We start from the raw sequence: 15,560 nt of genomic DNA, 5'->3' as shown, positions 1-15,560 counted from the left end.
CTAAAAATATATTTGATTTGTTGAACACTTTTTTGGTTATTACATGATTCCATACTGTATGTATATTTCAAAGTGTTGATGTCTTCACTATTATTCTACAATGTGTAAAAAAAATCAAGAAAAACCTTTTGAATGAGTAGGTGTGTTCAAAACTTTTGACTGGTTTCTGTAGATTTTTGATTGTACCATATTGTTCATAGCGTATCCTTTGTAAAATCCTCTGTGGTAGCAGACTAGCAGTGTTTGTTTATTCAAGCCCATCCACACAGTGTTTGGGGGTTGTGTTTTGGTAGATTGCTAATTCACATCTCTCTTTAGGACTGTTGATTAGAGGCTTAACAAATTGATTTTTAGTTTGACAAAGGGCTCCTGGGAGCTGAGTGAGACTGTGAAACCAGGCACCAAGTGTGGTGCAGAATACCTTTCTCAAGCTCTCACAAATTAAACCCAGATTGGCTTTAAATGTTCAAGAGGCTTTAATGAAAGAAGTTTGTTTTTCAAGGTTTTCACACTGCAGGACACAAATTCGATTATTATACTTTGTGCCTGCATAATGATTTCATCAGGCAACTTCCTAATAAATTCCTTACTCTTCAGCCATGTTATCTACCGGATTTTGTAAAAAAAAAAAAAAAAAAAACTTAAAAAAAAACACACGCATCTTAATCTTGCAACTATAGGGGGTGCTGTCCGAATTAGCATATTTGTGTCTCCAAATTAAACTGCCTCGTTGCGTTAATTCTTGACGTACAAATATGCATATTATTGTTATTATTGGATAGAAAACACCTTCTAGTTTCTATAGAAGTTGGAATTTTGTCTCTGAGTGGTACAGAACAATTTCTACAGCACTTTTCATGACAGGGTTCAGATTTCAGAAATTTTTACCTCTGATCTGGGTCTGTTTATAGGCCACAGTGAATGCTATGAAGAAACGACACTGCTACGTCTTCCTCTGGGTGTCTGTACGTCATCACGTTTTCAATGAAGTCGATGGGACGTTCACAGCCATTATAAATGACCAAAAATGTACAGGACCGTCCTTCTCAACGTGCGCCTCAAGCGTGAAGGCCATCGGACCTGCCTCGTCCAAATCGTTTTCTAACCAGCAATATTTCTCGGTCATGTTTTCAGTCGTTATAGTTGTTAAAAACACATAATGTAGTTAATTTGGCCGTTTTATATCAATTTATATCCGTTTTAGTGCGATTTTGAGGAATTTCTTTGTTGTGCGTTCTGAAAGTTTGGACACGTTTTAGGGAGTCGGTCGTTGGTGGTGGCATTTCGAAGGACAGAGGACATCTATCGACCAAAAGACGTTTATAACATAGAAAGGATAACATTGCCAAGAATCTGATGGAAGAACAGCTCAAAGTAAGCAATATTTAATATGATAAACCGTGTTTCTGTCGAAATATTTTAAACGCATATTTCGCCATTTTGTTTGTATAGCCTTCACTTGGCCAACCCTGTATTGAAAAGTAAGGATAATTTTAAAAATGTAAAATCCGCGGTTGCATTAAGAAACTAATTTGTCTTTCGATTGCTGTCAACCCTGTGATTTTTAGTCAGTATATGATTAGCTTTCAATTAAACTAGATCACTCTGATAGATGACGTCAGACATAATTTGAGGCTTGATTTCCTAGTATTTTTATTGTGTAACCACGGTTTTGTATGGCTAAATATGCACCTTTTCGAACAAACTGTATATGTATATTGTAAAATGATGTTACAGGAGTGTCATCGGAAGAATTCTGAGAAGGTTAGTGAAAAATTAATATACTTTTGGCGGTGATTACGTTATACGCTCTTTGGCTGAATCGATTGCTCTGGTACGTGTGTTTTCATTTGGTATGCTAACTTATCGATTTATTGTGTTTCGCTGAAAAACGCTTAGAAAATCTGAAATATGGTCTGAAACACAAAACTGGGTCTTTCCATTGCTATGCTTTGTCTATTTTTATTTGAAATGTTTTATGAGAGTAAATTTGGTCATACACGTTGCTCTATCTAGTAATTCTAGTCGATTTGTGATGGTGGGTGCAATTGTAAACTGTGAATTTCTACCTGAAATAGCACTTTTTTTCTAACAAAAACTATCCTATACCATGAATATGTTATCAGACTGTCATCTGAAGAGGTTTTTTCTTGGTTAGTGGATATCAATATCTTAGTTGAGCCGAATTGGTGATAGCACCTGAAGGAGGAAGAAACTGATGGAGTTAAATAGTGGTGTATTTGTGCAACGTGTTAGCTAATAGATTTACATATTTTGTCTTCCCTGTAAAACATTTTAAAAATCTGAAATGGTGGCTTTATTCACAAGATCTGTATCTTTCATCTGGTGTCTTGGACTTGTGATTTAAGGATATTTAGATGCTACTATCTACTTCTGAAGCTATGCTAGCTATGCTAATCAGTGTGTGGGGGGTGGGGGGTGCTCCCGGATCCGGGGTTGATACTCGTGAAAGGTTAAGGAGGGCACAGAGTCCACTTAGCCTTGTTTTTTTTTTTTTTTACCTTTATTTAACTAGGCAAGTCAGTTAAGAACAAGTTCTTATTTTCAATGACGGCCTAGGAACAGTGGGTTAACTGCCTTGTTCAGGGGCAGAACYACATATTTTTACCTTATCAGCTCAGGGATTTGATCTTGCAACCTTTCGGTTACTAGTCCAACGCTCTAACCACTAGGGTACTTGCCGCCCCTTGTGTTAAGTGATTGCAAGCTGTGCCAATTTATTCCCTCAGCCAAAGATGTTGAAGTCAAAATAAGCTAAGTTGGCCTTTATATTCAATCAAAATCATAAAAGAGACAGATGGATATTTCTCCACAGGGATTTCATGTTTGAATTGTTCTATCAGCCTCCTCCACACAAGTGAGTGCAGGTAGCCTAGATGTTAGAGTGGTGGGCCAGTAACCAAAAGGTTGCTGGATTGAATCCTCAAGTTGACATGGTAAAAATCTGTTGTTCTGCGCCCGGGGAACCCACTGTTCTCTGTAGATGTCGATTAAGGCAGCCCCCAGCACCCGATTGATTCAGAGGGGTTGGGTTAAATGCGGGAGACACATTTCAGGTTTTATTTTTTATATTTCTTCACCTTAATTTAACCAGGTAGGCCAGTTGAGAACAAGTTCTCATTTACAACTGCGACCTGGCCAAAATAAAGCAAAGCAGTGCGACAAAAACAACAACACAGAGTTACAAACGTACAGTCAATAACACAATAGAAAACTCTATGTACAGTGTGTGCAGATGTAGTAAGATTAGGGAGGTAAGGCAATAAATGGGCCATAGTGGTGAAATAATTACGATTTAGCATTAACACTGGAGTGATTGATGTGCAGATGATGATGTGCAAGTAGAGATACTAGGGTTCAAAAGAGCAAAAAATATATATAACAATTTGGGGGTGAGGTAGTTGGGTGGCCTATTTACAGATGGGCTGTGTACAGGTGCAGTGATCGGTAAGCTGCTCTAACAGCTGATGCTTAAAGTTAGTGAGGGAGATATAAGACTCCAGKTTCAGTGATTTTTGCAATTTGTTCCAGTCATTGGCAGCAGAGAACTGGAAGGAAAGGCAGCTAAAGGAAGTGTTGGCTTTGGGGATGACCAGTGAAATATATCTGCTGGAGCGTGTGCTACGGGTGGGTGTTGCTATGGTCACCAGTGAGCTGAGATAAGGCTGGGCTTTACCTAGCAAAGACTTATAGATGACCTGGAGCCAGTGGGTTTGGCGACGAATATGTAGCGAGGGCCAGCAAACGAGAGCATACAGGTCGCGGTGGTGGGTAGTATATGGGGCTTTGATAGACTACATATAATTTGCTGAGTAGAGGGTTGGAGGCTATTTTGTAAATGACATCGCCGAAGTCAAGGATCGGTAGTATAGTCAGTTTTACGAGGCTACAGTTGTAGTCGGAAGTTTACATACTCCTATTTTAGCCAAATACATTTAAACTCAGTTTTTCACAATTCCTGACATTTAATCCTAGTAAAAAGTCCCTGTCTTAGGTCAGTTAGGATCACCACTTTATTTTAAGAATGTGAAATATCAGAATAATAGTTGAGAGAATGATTTATTTCAGCTTTTATTTCTTTCATCACATTCCCAGTGGATCAGAAGTTTACATACACTCAATTAGTATTTGGTAGCATTGCCTTTAAATTGTTTAATTTGGGACAAACATTTCGGGTAGCCTTCCAAAAGCTTCCCACAATAAATTGGGTGAATTTTGGCCCATTCCTCCTGACAGAGCTGGTGTAACAGAGTCAGGTTTGTTGGCCTCCTTGCTCACACACACTTTTTCAGTTCTGCCCACAAATWTTCTATAGGATTGAGGTCAGGGCTTTGTGATGGCCACTCCAATACCTTGACTTTGTTGTCCTTAAGCCATTTTACCACAACTTTGGAAGTATGCTTGGGGTCATTGTTCATTTGGAAGACCCATTTGCGACCAAGCTTTAACTTCCTGACTGATGTATCTAAGATTTATCGGTGGTGACAGTGTTTCCTAGCCTCAGTGCAGTGGGCAACTGGGATGAGGTCCTCTTATTCTCCATGGACTTTACAGTGTCCCAAAACATTTTGGAATTAGTGCTACAGGATGCAAATTTCTGTTTGAAAAAGAGAACCTTTTGCTTTCCTAACTGACTGTGTATATTGGTTCCTGACTTCCCTGAAAAGTTGCATATCGCGGGGACTATTCGGTGCTAATGCAGTACGCCTCAGGATGTTTTTGTGCTGGTCAAGGGCAGTCAAGTCTGGAGTGAACCAAGGGTTATATCTGTTCTTAGTTCTACATTTTTTGAACGTGGCATGCTTATTTAAGATGGTGAGGAATGCACGTTTAAAGAACAACCAGGCATCCTCTACTGACGGAATGAGGTCAATATCCTTCCAGGATACCTGGGCCAGGTCAATTAGAAAGGCCTGCTCGCTGAAGTGTTTTAGGGAGCGTTTGACAGTGATGAGGGGTGGTCGTTTGATTGCGAACCCATTACGGACGCAGGCAATGAGGCAGTGATCGCTGAGATCATGGTTGAAGACAGCAGAGGTGTATTTAGAGGGCAAGTTGGTTAGGATGATATCTATGAGGGTGCCCATGTTTACGGATTTAGGGTTGTACTTGGTAGGTTCCTTGATAACTGCCCTTTGGCAGTTCTATCTTGACTGAAAATGTTCCTAAGCCAGGATTCATAGACGGCTAGGATATCAGGGTTGGCGGAGTGTGCTAAAGCAGTGAATAAAACAAACTTAGGGAGGAGGCTTCTGATGTTAACATACATGAAACCAAGGCTTTTACGGTTACAGAAGTCAACAAATTAGAGCGCCTGGAGAATAGGTGTAGTACTGGGGGCTACGGGGACTGGGTTAACCTCTACATCACCAGAGGAGCAGAGGAGGAGTAGGATAAGGGTACGGCTAAAGGCTATAAGAACTGGTCGTCTTATGCGTTGGGAACAGAGAATAAAAGGAGCAGATTTCTTAGCGTGGTAGAATAGATTCAGGGCATAACACGCAGGCAATGGTATGGTAGGATGTGAGTACAGTGGAGATAAACCTAGGCATTGAGTGACGATGAGAGAGGTTGCATCTCTGGAGGCACCAGTTAAGTCAGGTGAGGTCTCCGCTTGTATGGGGGGTGGAACAAAAGAGCTATCTACGGCATGTTGAGCGGGACTGGCAGCTCTGCAGTGAAATAAAACAATAAGAACTAACCAGTTGAAGGCATTCAGTTGTACAACTGACTAAGTATCCCCCTGTCCCCTGTTGAAATAGATGAACATGACTGTCAGTGGACTGTAGAGCTGCTGCTGATCAGCCAGTGTAAAATCCCATTCGGCATGATCATGTAATGGAAGTGTGTTAGTCTAGTCAACAACGCATACATACTGGGTTGACTGTTGAGACCTATATAATGGTTAAGATATAATGATGGTTTTTGAAAGGTCTGAGATGAGATATCAGGCATGTTTGAATAAAGGTTGGGCTTGTGGTCCGAGGTCTTTAAATTATATTTAAACATCTTTGTGTTGTGAGATGATATTCTGAGTGAAATGTCTGTGGCTTATCTTAATGTATTGATGCTGATAGCCGGGGCAATGCTTTACTTCAGAGTGTAGTGAAATGTGCTGTAGCTTTTGACATTTGTACGATTTGTACCATGCTGTCAGTCATGATTAAAGATGGTTCTGCTCTATTGATTTATGTCTACTTATTATTTACTTGGTGTACTTGATCCTCTCACCACCTTGCTCTGTGGTAAGTATTTTGTACCAAAGCCTGTTTTTATTGCTGGATTATGTAACTGTCAATATGGCTTCATCCTCCAGTATGTCAAGAGGCTTGTCTCATGTCAGTTGTCAGCATTGTTGTGTTAGAACTGTAAACTCTAATCAGCTCCTCTTCATCAGCTCCTCTTCGTTATTTCATTGTGTTACTTTTTATTTTATTTTTTACTTTCGTTTATTTAGTAAATATTTTCTTAACTCTATTTCTTGAACTGCATTGTTGGTTAATGGCTTGCAAGTAGATATTTCACAGTAAGGTCTACTACACCTGTTGTATTCGGTGCATGTGACAAATACAATTTGATTTGAAAGGGCTTGTCACAGTGATGATAGGCAATCTGGACTAACAGGGCTTTGATGGATGGATTTCATTACCCTAGCATTGTTCAGACTGGTCAGACATTACACAATTCAAAATCTGCTTTAATTCGTGATGTTTYATGTTGGTTTGGGTGTTTCTTCCAAATAACATATTGAACATTTTATTCAAATGATTCACTTGTTCTAATATCTAGTCTGTGTTTGAGGATGTTGCAGCATCATTTCTCAAATGCCTCAGTTTAAAAGTAGGGAACGCATCAACACATACCTGTCCAAACTACACACACTGTTTCAACACCTTGATTTATTWGTTTGTGTCAGAACACCTAACATACATTACTATCACCTGACTAGCTAAGGCAGAATGTTAGGCTACATTCTTGTGAGGTGGTGATAAATAGAATTTCCATCATGTCCTTGAGGCAATTAAAAAATTTACTTGATGTCTCTGCTTATTTAGTAAATGTATGTCCTTTTGTTGCGATCATCAAGACAGTGTCCCCTAGAGACCGTGACTCCACTTTCTGGTGTCCCTCTGTCTGCTCCTGAGACCCAGCCAGAGCCTGTTTCAAATACCACAGCACTTATTAAAGGGCAAATCCGGCACTTTTAACATGTGTGTTGTTATGAAGTATTTAGTAGTCCTACACAGTTTTAGGGTAATTTTATGATTTCATGTCTATTGACWGTTTAGTGATGAGCAAAGTGATGATCCCTGAGATTACTAATAAAATGAATTATGAACAGTAGTTTTTTGCTATCGATATAGCCTGTTTTCTATATATCTATATATATTTTCTATATATATATATCTAATAACATCTGTAAATATTTTAAATAGACGCACAAAAACCTATAGAATGATATTTATAGTCCGCTGACTCCAATATTTTTATGTTGTTCAAGGCTCAAACTCCCATGATTCATTTGGCAAAACCACTCCCACCATCACTTTTCCAAGTTGCGGTTGCAGCCATTGTGCGCTTTCCAAATAGCCTATATTTTTTGTAGTGAATTACTTGTAAACTTCATACTTTTTTATTAGTTCTAATAGGCCTACGGTGTTGTTGGATGGATGGTTGCTTGGGCAGTTGCTTAGGCTGTATTTAGATTTTTGAAGACTTTATTTCAGATGCAGCTAGCATTGCTATGTTACCATCAAAGATATTGCAGGCTTCAATCATGATAAACTAGGGTTCCGTAGTGATTTGCCTGTAAATTTCATAATGAATGTTGTTCTTACAGGCCTAGCGTTACATGTTGTTTGGACTGTTTTTTAAGACAGTCGCTAACAAGTTTGCTGTTGTTGCAAATACTATTATTTCAGATATAGCAGTTGAGCTAGATAGCATGCTAGCTAACCAGCYTCATACAAGTKATTTATGGTTAACACCTTTTTTTTTAAATGTTTAGTGTAATGCATTATTGGTGACAATGGCTAGGTTTCCATCCAATTGGCAACAGATTCTCATGCAAATGTTCATGCCTTTTCAACTCTACCAATAGTTTTGTCACAAACTGTAGCGTTATATGGTCTTGGCATGTGCGCTCAACCATTGCAAATGGGTAGGCTAGTCTACATGATGAGATTATTATGGATAATATTTTTATTTGTCAAACATCGATCATCATATCACCAGAATAAGACCCTGATATTTATAGGAAAGGTGCATCAAGATCACCATGCAGTTTCACCACCCTGTGAAGTTCATAATGTATTTATCCGTAGCCTTATAAACTGAATGGTTTCCTGAGTCGTWGTGGGAGGACCACACACCATATCATAGCGTGAACCAAAACTTCCTGTTTCCATCACAGCTGTCGTTTAGTTGCATAAACGWATGATTACAACCCAAAGTAATGTGAAATGAACTCATAATATAAGCTTCATGTTAACTTGCTAGCCAACTAAGCTAACTGCAGGCTAACATTATTATACCTCAGAGAGGTTTAATGGCGGAGCATTGCACCATGGGAGATGAAATGCACCCTGGGAATTGTAGTATACTGTAGACCAGGGAAATGAAAAGCTTAAATGCAGTATGACTTAAAATGCTAAAACATCAACGTGTATCATATCTTACAGTAGTGCATATATACTAACAGCACAATAACTGGTTATTAAGTGGTAGAATTGTCGAGAGATAGAGAGACGTCAGACAAGGGGCCACAGTCACGTCCAGATGACTTATTTAAGCACTTCATCAATATTTAAATGAAGCCTTCCTTCACTGTGAGAGTAGAGAATCCCTAGTGGAGCACCAGAAGGAGAGGAGATAAAGAGAAGCAGTTTTTACTCTATAAATAACACCTTTATCATCAGCCCTGATGGGGTGAAGTGGTGTGTACTAGTAGCTACTTCATGGATGGGTCCTTCCTTTACCGCATACCTGTTCTGATTTAGACACTGTGCTGTGCTCACATTGAATGGATGCAGTTTGAACTTTTAAGGTCTTGTGGTGTGTCACTGTTCAAAGGGACAGTTTTACTCAATCATTTTATAGCCTTTTCCAGTGTCAGTGTCTTGGCTTAAAGAGACACTAGATATTTGAAATTGTCTCTGTGGATCAATATCAGTTAAGCCAAAACAAATATCTCTGCTGTATTAATAGCACGAATACAAGTCCACAGCTGTAACTGGTGGCTTGACAGTGTTCATACTGACTGACTAAAGAGCAAAGAAGATCCCATTGTGATGAGTTATTCAGCCCAGACCCTCTGGGCCTGTCTGAAACACACTGTGTACCGGTCATTAGGAGGTCAGTATGAATCATCAGAACCAACTAAGGTTATGAGGCCTTCACACCTGCTGCTTTGTTTACTGCACACTGTCCACTTCCATTTCATTAAGAACCCACTGAGAGATGTTTCACTTGCTGTAAACATCGACCACATACTGACTAGCTAGCATAGTTGGCTAGCTGTTGTAATTGGGCACCCACTCAACAACATATCTTTGTCTCGGTAATAGATTAATGAGTGCTGTTGTTATAGTTTCAAGTTTTGTTGTGTTTTGCTGTATCTATGATGCGAAGGCCTATCAGGCGTGTCATATTTCTCCCTTCATGGTGTAGTTAAGCCCAGTCTGTCTCAGCCAGATGAATACTGCAGCCTCTGTCAGTGACTGATGGGGAACAGGCACCCACAGGTTTCTCACCATCTGTGTTGCCTCTCCAGAAGTATGATATTATAATATTATGTACTTCATTCATCAGCCCAGAAACCTCATCATTTAGACATTACCACAAGTCGTTGTGACTGATTTGAGAAACCTAATAAGGGGTTCTGGTCTGTCCTCATGCCTAGCAAGCGAGGCTTCCCTGAGTGTGTGATGAATGATGTGAGTTATCCCTCGGCCTGACTGACTGTCACAGTGAAGGATGGAGAGAAGGAGGAAGAGGACGAGACGAGGGGAGGAGAGGGTTGCAGAGCAGCTGGTTGTCTGTGAACGTGCCCAGACACCAGACTGGAGCTGCGTCTGAAATGGTTCTCTATTCCCTATATAGTGCACTATTTTGGATCAGGGCCCTGGTAAAAAAAAAGTAGCGCATTATATAGTAAATAGGGTGCCATTTCGAACACACTCTGGGGGCCTGTGGAGAGGCCTGGAACATGTGGCCCCGAGGGGGCATTGTATGTCTTTGTTGCCCCACGGAGCCCACCTCAGACTGGGGCACAGTCACTCTCTCTATCCCCTTCTCATCACTGTCATATGAATTAATCAAACGTGCCTCAATACCACTGGGACTCCTCATTCCTCTCTAGCCTCCGTAAGCATTCTACCATGACAGACACACACACACTCACTCAGAACAGACTCAGAGCAGTGGTAATGATGCTGGTCATAAGAAATCACGACTCCACACCCACTCAATATATTCGGGTGGCGCTTTAAAGAGAAGGATTAACATGCAAACAGTCTATTTATGCAAAATATTTAGATATTTCTCATCTGACATAAGGTTTGTACACAAATACACCTGCTGTTGGTCTGTTTACTGAAGTACATACAGCATGCATCCATGTCATGAGAAGACTGTGTCCCAAGCAACCCCCAAAGACTGTGTTGGTTTACCTGGTGTGGTTCTGCAGTGATGGACTCAGACAGAAGGAGAAAGGATCATTGGAGAAGGAGAAGGAAGAGGCAACACAGCAGCATCTCTGAGTTTAAAAAGTCAATGCCCATAATTAGATTTTTCAAATGTTGCAGCAGATATCAGAGACTTGTAAAGAAAATAGAGAAAGGAACAATCACACACATAGTGACAGAGAGGGAGACACACTTAAAGATGGAAAGATAGAGAGAGGTTCCCTTCAAGCCGGGTCACTCAATAAGGGACCAATTCAACCAACCGGAGATGACACATCAGTTCACTCCCAACTTCATTTCTCCTACTGTGGCTTTTACCATCATTAATATTTCAGACACATACATTGTGAATGAGAATGAACCCACTGCCCCTCCCTCTCCTCACACAACCCTCCCTCCGTTTTCAGACACACCCCTCCTGCAGTGAGAATGGCGCCCCCCAGTAATGCAGAGTCCTGCTATGAAAACACTGCTAGTGTGTGTGTGCACATGCATGTGTGTGTGAGAGAGAGGGTGCATGCATGTGCGTGTGAGGATGTCTGTGTGTGCATGTATATGTGTGTTTAGAGTTTGCCAAAAGGGTTGGAACCAAAATTATTTTCCAGTCGTTCTGACCAGCAAAATAAAGTTCTAAACCAGTTAAATCGTTCCTTTTTTTTGCAGAGCGGCACCAGAATTCAAATATAAACATGTCTTACCTTTTTGTAGTTAATAAATCCAATGTGATAACTATAGTCTCCTTAACTAGCATTGAAAAGGTCTTCTCTGAATCACGCTTGTAATGTTAGTAGATTACTAGACCATGCTTTCGAGGGGGAGGGGCAGTTTGCCTACACATGCACACACCAGGGTTTCCATTAGCCGGAAGGGCTAATTGCTGGCTTTTGGGCGATAAAAAAAATTAAATGACGATAAGTAAAATCGTCCAGGAAAGACATTCTATCATAGCCTACACCCCGAATTCACACTTCAGAACCATTCTCACACTCCTTGCGCGCACGTACGCCTGCTGCTGAGGAGAGAGCGAGAGAGAGAAGAACAAACACTTTTGTAGATACAACCCATATTTATGTTTATTTGTTTTCCCTTTTGTACTATAACTATTTGCACATCATTATAACACTGTACATAGCCATAATATAACATTTGAAATGTGTTTTTTGTTTATCTATTTCACTTACTTTGGCAATGTAAACATATGTTTCCCATGACACTTGTTATTATTGTAAGCCTATTTATGAAATCAAAACCAGTTCTTTAAATATGCTAATTAGGTTCCAACTGTAATGCTGTGTTTGCCTTAATATAATAGGCTGCTCATATTTTCCCTATAAACATTGGCTTCTTACTTTTGATATTAAACTTAACCTTTATTTATCTAGACAACACCGGCCAAACCCAGACGACGCTGGGCCAATTGTGCGCCACCCTGTGGGACTCTCAATCATGGCCGGTTGTGATACAGCCTGGATTCGAACCAAGGTGTCTGTAGTGACGCCTCTAGCACTAAGATGCAGTGCCTTAGTCCGATGCACCACTCTGGAGCCCATAAATTGCATGTCAGTGTCGTAGCATGCTTCTCCTTCGTATACACTACCGTTCAAAAGTTTGGGGTCACTTAGAAATGTCCTTGTTTTTGAGAGAAAAGCATTAAAATAACATAAAATTTATCAGAAATACAGTGTAGACATTGTTAATGTTGTATATGACTATTGTAGCTGGAAACGGCAGATTTTTTTATGGAATATCTACATCGTCGTACAGAGGACCATTATCAGCAACCATCACTCCTGTGTTCCAATGGCACGTTGTGTTAGCTAATCCAAGTTTATCATTTTAAAAGGCTAATTGATCATTAGAAAACCCTTTTGCAATTATATTAGCACAGCTGAAAACTGTTGTCCTGATTAAACAAGCAATACAACTGGCCTTTAGACTAGTTGAGTATCTGGAGCATCAGCATTTGTGGATTAGATTACAGGCTCAAAATGGCCAGAAACAAATAACTTTCTTCTGAAACTTGTCAGTCTATTCTTGTTCTGAGAAATGAAGGCTATTCTTTGTGAGAAATTGCCAAGAAACTGAAGATCTCGTACAACGCTGTGTACTACTCCCTTCACAGAACAGCGCAAACTGGTTCTAAACAGAATAGAAAGAGCAGTGGGAGGCCCCGGTGCACAACTGAGCAAAAGGACAAGTACATTAGAGTGTCTAGTTTGAGAAACAGACGCCTCACAAGTCCTCAACTGGCAGCTTCATTAAACAGTACCCGCAAAACACCAGTCTCAACGTCAACAGTGAAGAGGCGACTGATGCATTTAGTGCTCTAATCTCTGACAACTGAACCGTGAGGTGGACAATTATTGTTTTAGGAAAGTACATTTAAAAAAATTAATTGCCGATAATGTTTTGCATATGCTACACATCGAAATTGTGTTTTGTAATTTGTTATAGGCTGTTTAAGGATATGTAAATGTGGTTCATTTGGCCAACATCCCTCGTTTATTGATGGCGCTGGCTGTGCCAGTTTGGATCTGAATGCATATGGATGTCCCGTATTAACCAGTTCCCATGCTTTTAAAATGAAGGTTCTGTTACGGAACTTTTCCTCAAATGTTCAATTCTGTTCCCTAAACCGGTTCCAACCCCTGGTTTGCCAGAGCTCCAGGTAGTTCGTGATCCTGCTCTCTGTTGGACTGTTCACATGAAAGGGAAGAGAAGAGAGAGCTCTGATGTCAGCCTCTGCCAACAAGACAAATCATCCTTTTCCTCCCCCTCTTTCCTTCCTCTCTTCCTCCTCCATCAGTCTCTCTCTTTCATCATACTGTACAGTGAGATTTACTTTGTGGAGGCACAATACACTGTGTTAAAAGCAGCAGTCATTTCTGCTCTATTGTGAGTGTAGAACAGCTCTGCAAGAGTCTGTGAGACTGAGGGAAGGAGGAGGAGGAGCAGAGAAGGAGGAGGAGGGCCGGTCTGTGTGTGTGTGTGTGTGTGGCCATGGAAGCCACTCCCCCTCTGTGCTGATTCCAGCCGTCACTGGGCTAATGAAGCCCACACGGCTCTGCCTGCCAGCCAGTGTGTCACTGCAATGTCACCCATCTGAATGACACATACACACATACACGTACACACACTCAAGCAGCGGGACAGCCTGCCTCCACTCACTCTGCCTCAGGAAGAGCTGGAGAGAAGAGCGAGAGAGAGAAAGGAAGGAAGGAGGGAATATTATTTTTGTCCCCTGTATGTTTTTGTATCTCTACCGGTGTATCGGACTTAGACGTTGCTACTGTTAGATAGAGAGCTTCTCTGAGCAGAGCCGGCCTTCCCCGCTGCCAGGGTTCTTGGATTAGTCCGTCCCGGTGGGGAGAGCTGCCGACCGGACCAGCATGGGGAACCAGGCGGGAAGACTGGAGGAGTCCGAGTCAGGTCTGCTACCTTACCGTACCGTACTGTATCGTATGCCAGCTTAGCACTGTTTACTCACCACTCCAACAGCAATACTCATTCACTTCATCAGTCTATCTTTCTCCCCCTATCTAGTCTCTCCCCCACCACCCTGTCTCTCTGACTCTGTTGATTTGGGGGGCAAACAAAGCCATGCGTTGCCAAATAACCTAGTTATGAATCTGATCTCAGGCCGTGTCAGTAAATCCCATTTAAAAGATTAATTGTCAGACATATGGAGCTGTACCTAGGCTTAGTGCCAGTGGCCTGAAGCTTCATACGTGAGTGTACTTGATGGTTTGTACTGTAGGTTTACTCTGCCCTTCTTCTCTTGTTGCTCAAATGCTTCAAAGAAGGATATTAATTGACTAGTAGCGTGTTTGTTTGCATGTGTGTGTGCATGTCTTGTGTATGTTTGTGTATGTGTGAGTGGTTCACGGTGTCTGGACATGAAAAGTGCTGAGTGTGTTTTATCTTCCAGCAGCTTCCTTTCTGTCAGAGGCAGGGAATCAGCCAGAGGAGATGGTATCGCTGTCCCATGTTCTCTCTCTCTCACTCTCACTCTCACTCTCTCTCTCACTCTCTCTCTCTCTCCCCCTGTCCCTCTCCCTATTTTCCCCCCTAAGGATAGACTGCTTAACACATTTCCACTTCAAAGTCTCTTTTAACTTCATTCAGCAGCCTTTAACGTCACATTAGTCAGAGAAACCACTGGTATCTCTCTCTCACTCTCATCTCTATTTTCTCTCTCATCAACAAATGGCCCATTCAGGTTGTTTCCTACCTCTGTCCTATCCACGAACAGCATATCTGCATTATCAGCTCCCGTCTGTGGGCTCAGTGGCTCCAAGTGTAAAGTAACTGATACAGAGGTGTGTGTGTGCCATTCATCTTTGTGTGTGTTTGTAGGAGTGTGTGTGGGAGCACCTCCGTATGTAGCCGGATCTCTTTCCACCCCAGCCAAAGGGGTCTGTTCAGTGTTCTAGTGTGGGCAGCTAGTGAAGTCTCTCTGTTGCTGTAGCTAAGCAGGCAATAGAGAAAAGCCAGGCAGCCAGTGAGGCCACAGCCCACACTACACAGTGTAGCGGTTATCAGCTAGTGAGTGTTAAGTCGTGTCATTTCGGAGCGGTAGTGTGTGTGGTGTGAGATAGCACGGCAGACTCTGATTCAGAAGGCTTCAGTAGGGAGCTGCTGCATGCCAGCAGGAGGGATTAGACTCTTGGTTCCTGTCACACAAATGTCTCTACTCGACTGCTCGCGAATAGGTCACTCAAAAGAGGGAGAGCATTTAGTTCACACACAGAGACTCTGTATCATTGTTCAGATATCATGGAGGGCTTAGGTGTTTACATAGTTTTTGGGGGGATTTAGCTTCTAGCCAAGGCATAATGAATTATTTGAACTTTT

At 41.4% G+C, this 15,560-nt stretch overlaps 1 protein-coding gene across 3 annotated transcripts in view; it reads left to right on the top strand.

Annotated features, from left to right (window-relative positions):
- Positions 1 to 15,560, top strand: part of LOC111981317 (cytospin-B-like) — a 187,865-nt gene that overhangs the window by 78,006 nt on the left and 94,299 nt on the right. Inside the window, exon 1 of one of the 3 annotated variants that reach the window (XM_024012536.2) lies at positions 13,787 to 14,135. The exons of the other annotated variants lie outside the window; for them this stretch is intronic. Coding sequence (XP_023868304.1) covers positions 14,096 to 14,135 — 40 coding nt within the window. The 5' untranslated portion in view covers positions 13,787 to 14,095. Of the gene's footprint in view, positions 1 to 13,786; positions 14,136 to 15,560 lie in introns of those variants that run through there. 3 annotated transcript variants of the gene reach the window in all.

Source organism: Salvelinus sp. IW2-2015, linkage group LG20 (genome assembly GCF_002910315.2).
Source record: "Salvelinus sp. IW2-2015 linkage group LG20, ASM291031v2, whole genome shotgun sequence".
In the NCBI taxonomy this organism is placed as follows: Eukaryota; Metazoa; Chordata; class Actinopteri; order Salmoniformes; family Salmonidae; genus Salvelinus; species Salvelinus sp. IW2-2015.
This window is presented reverse-complemented; position numbering and strand designations above follow the sequence as displayed.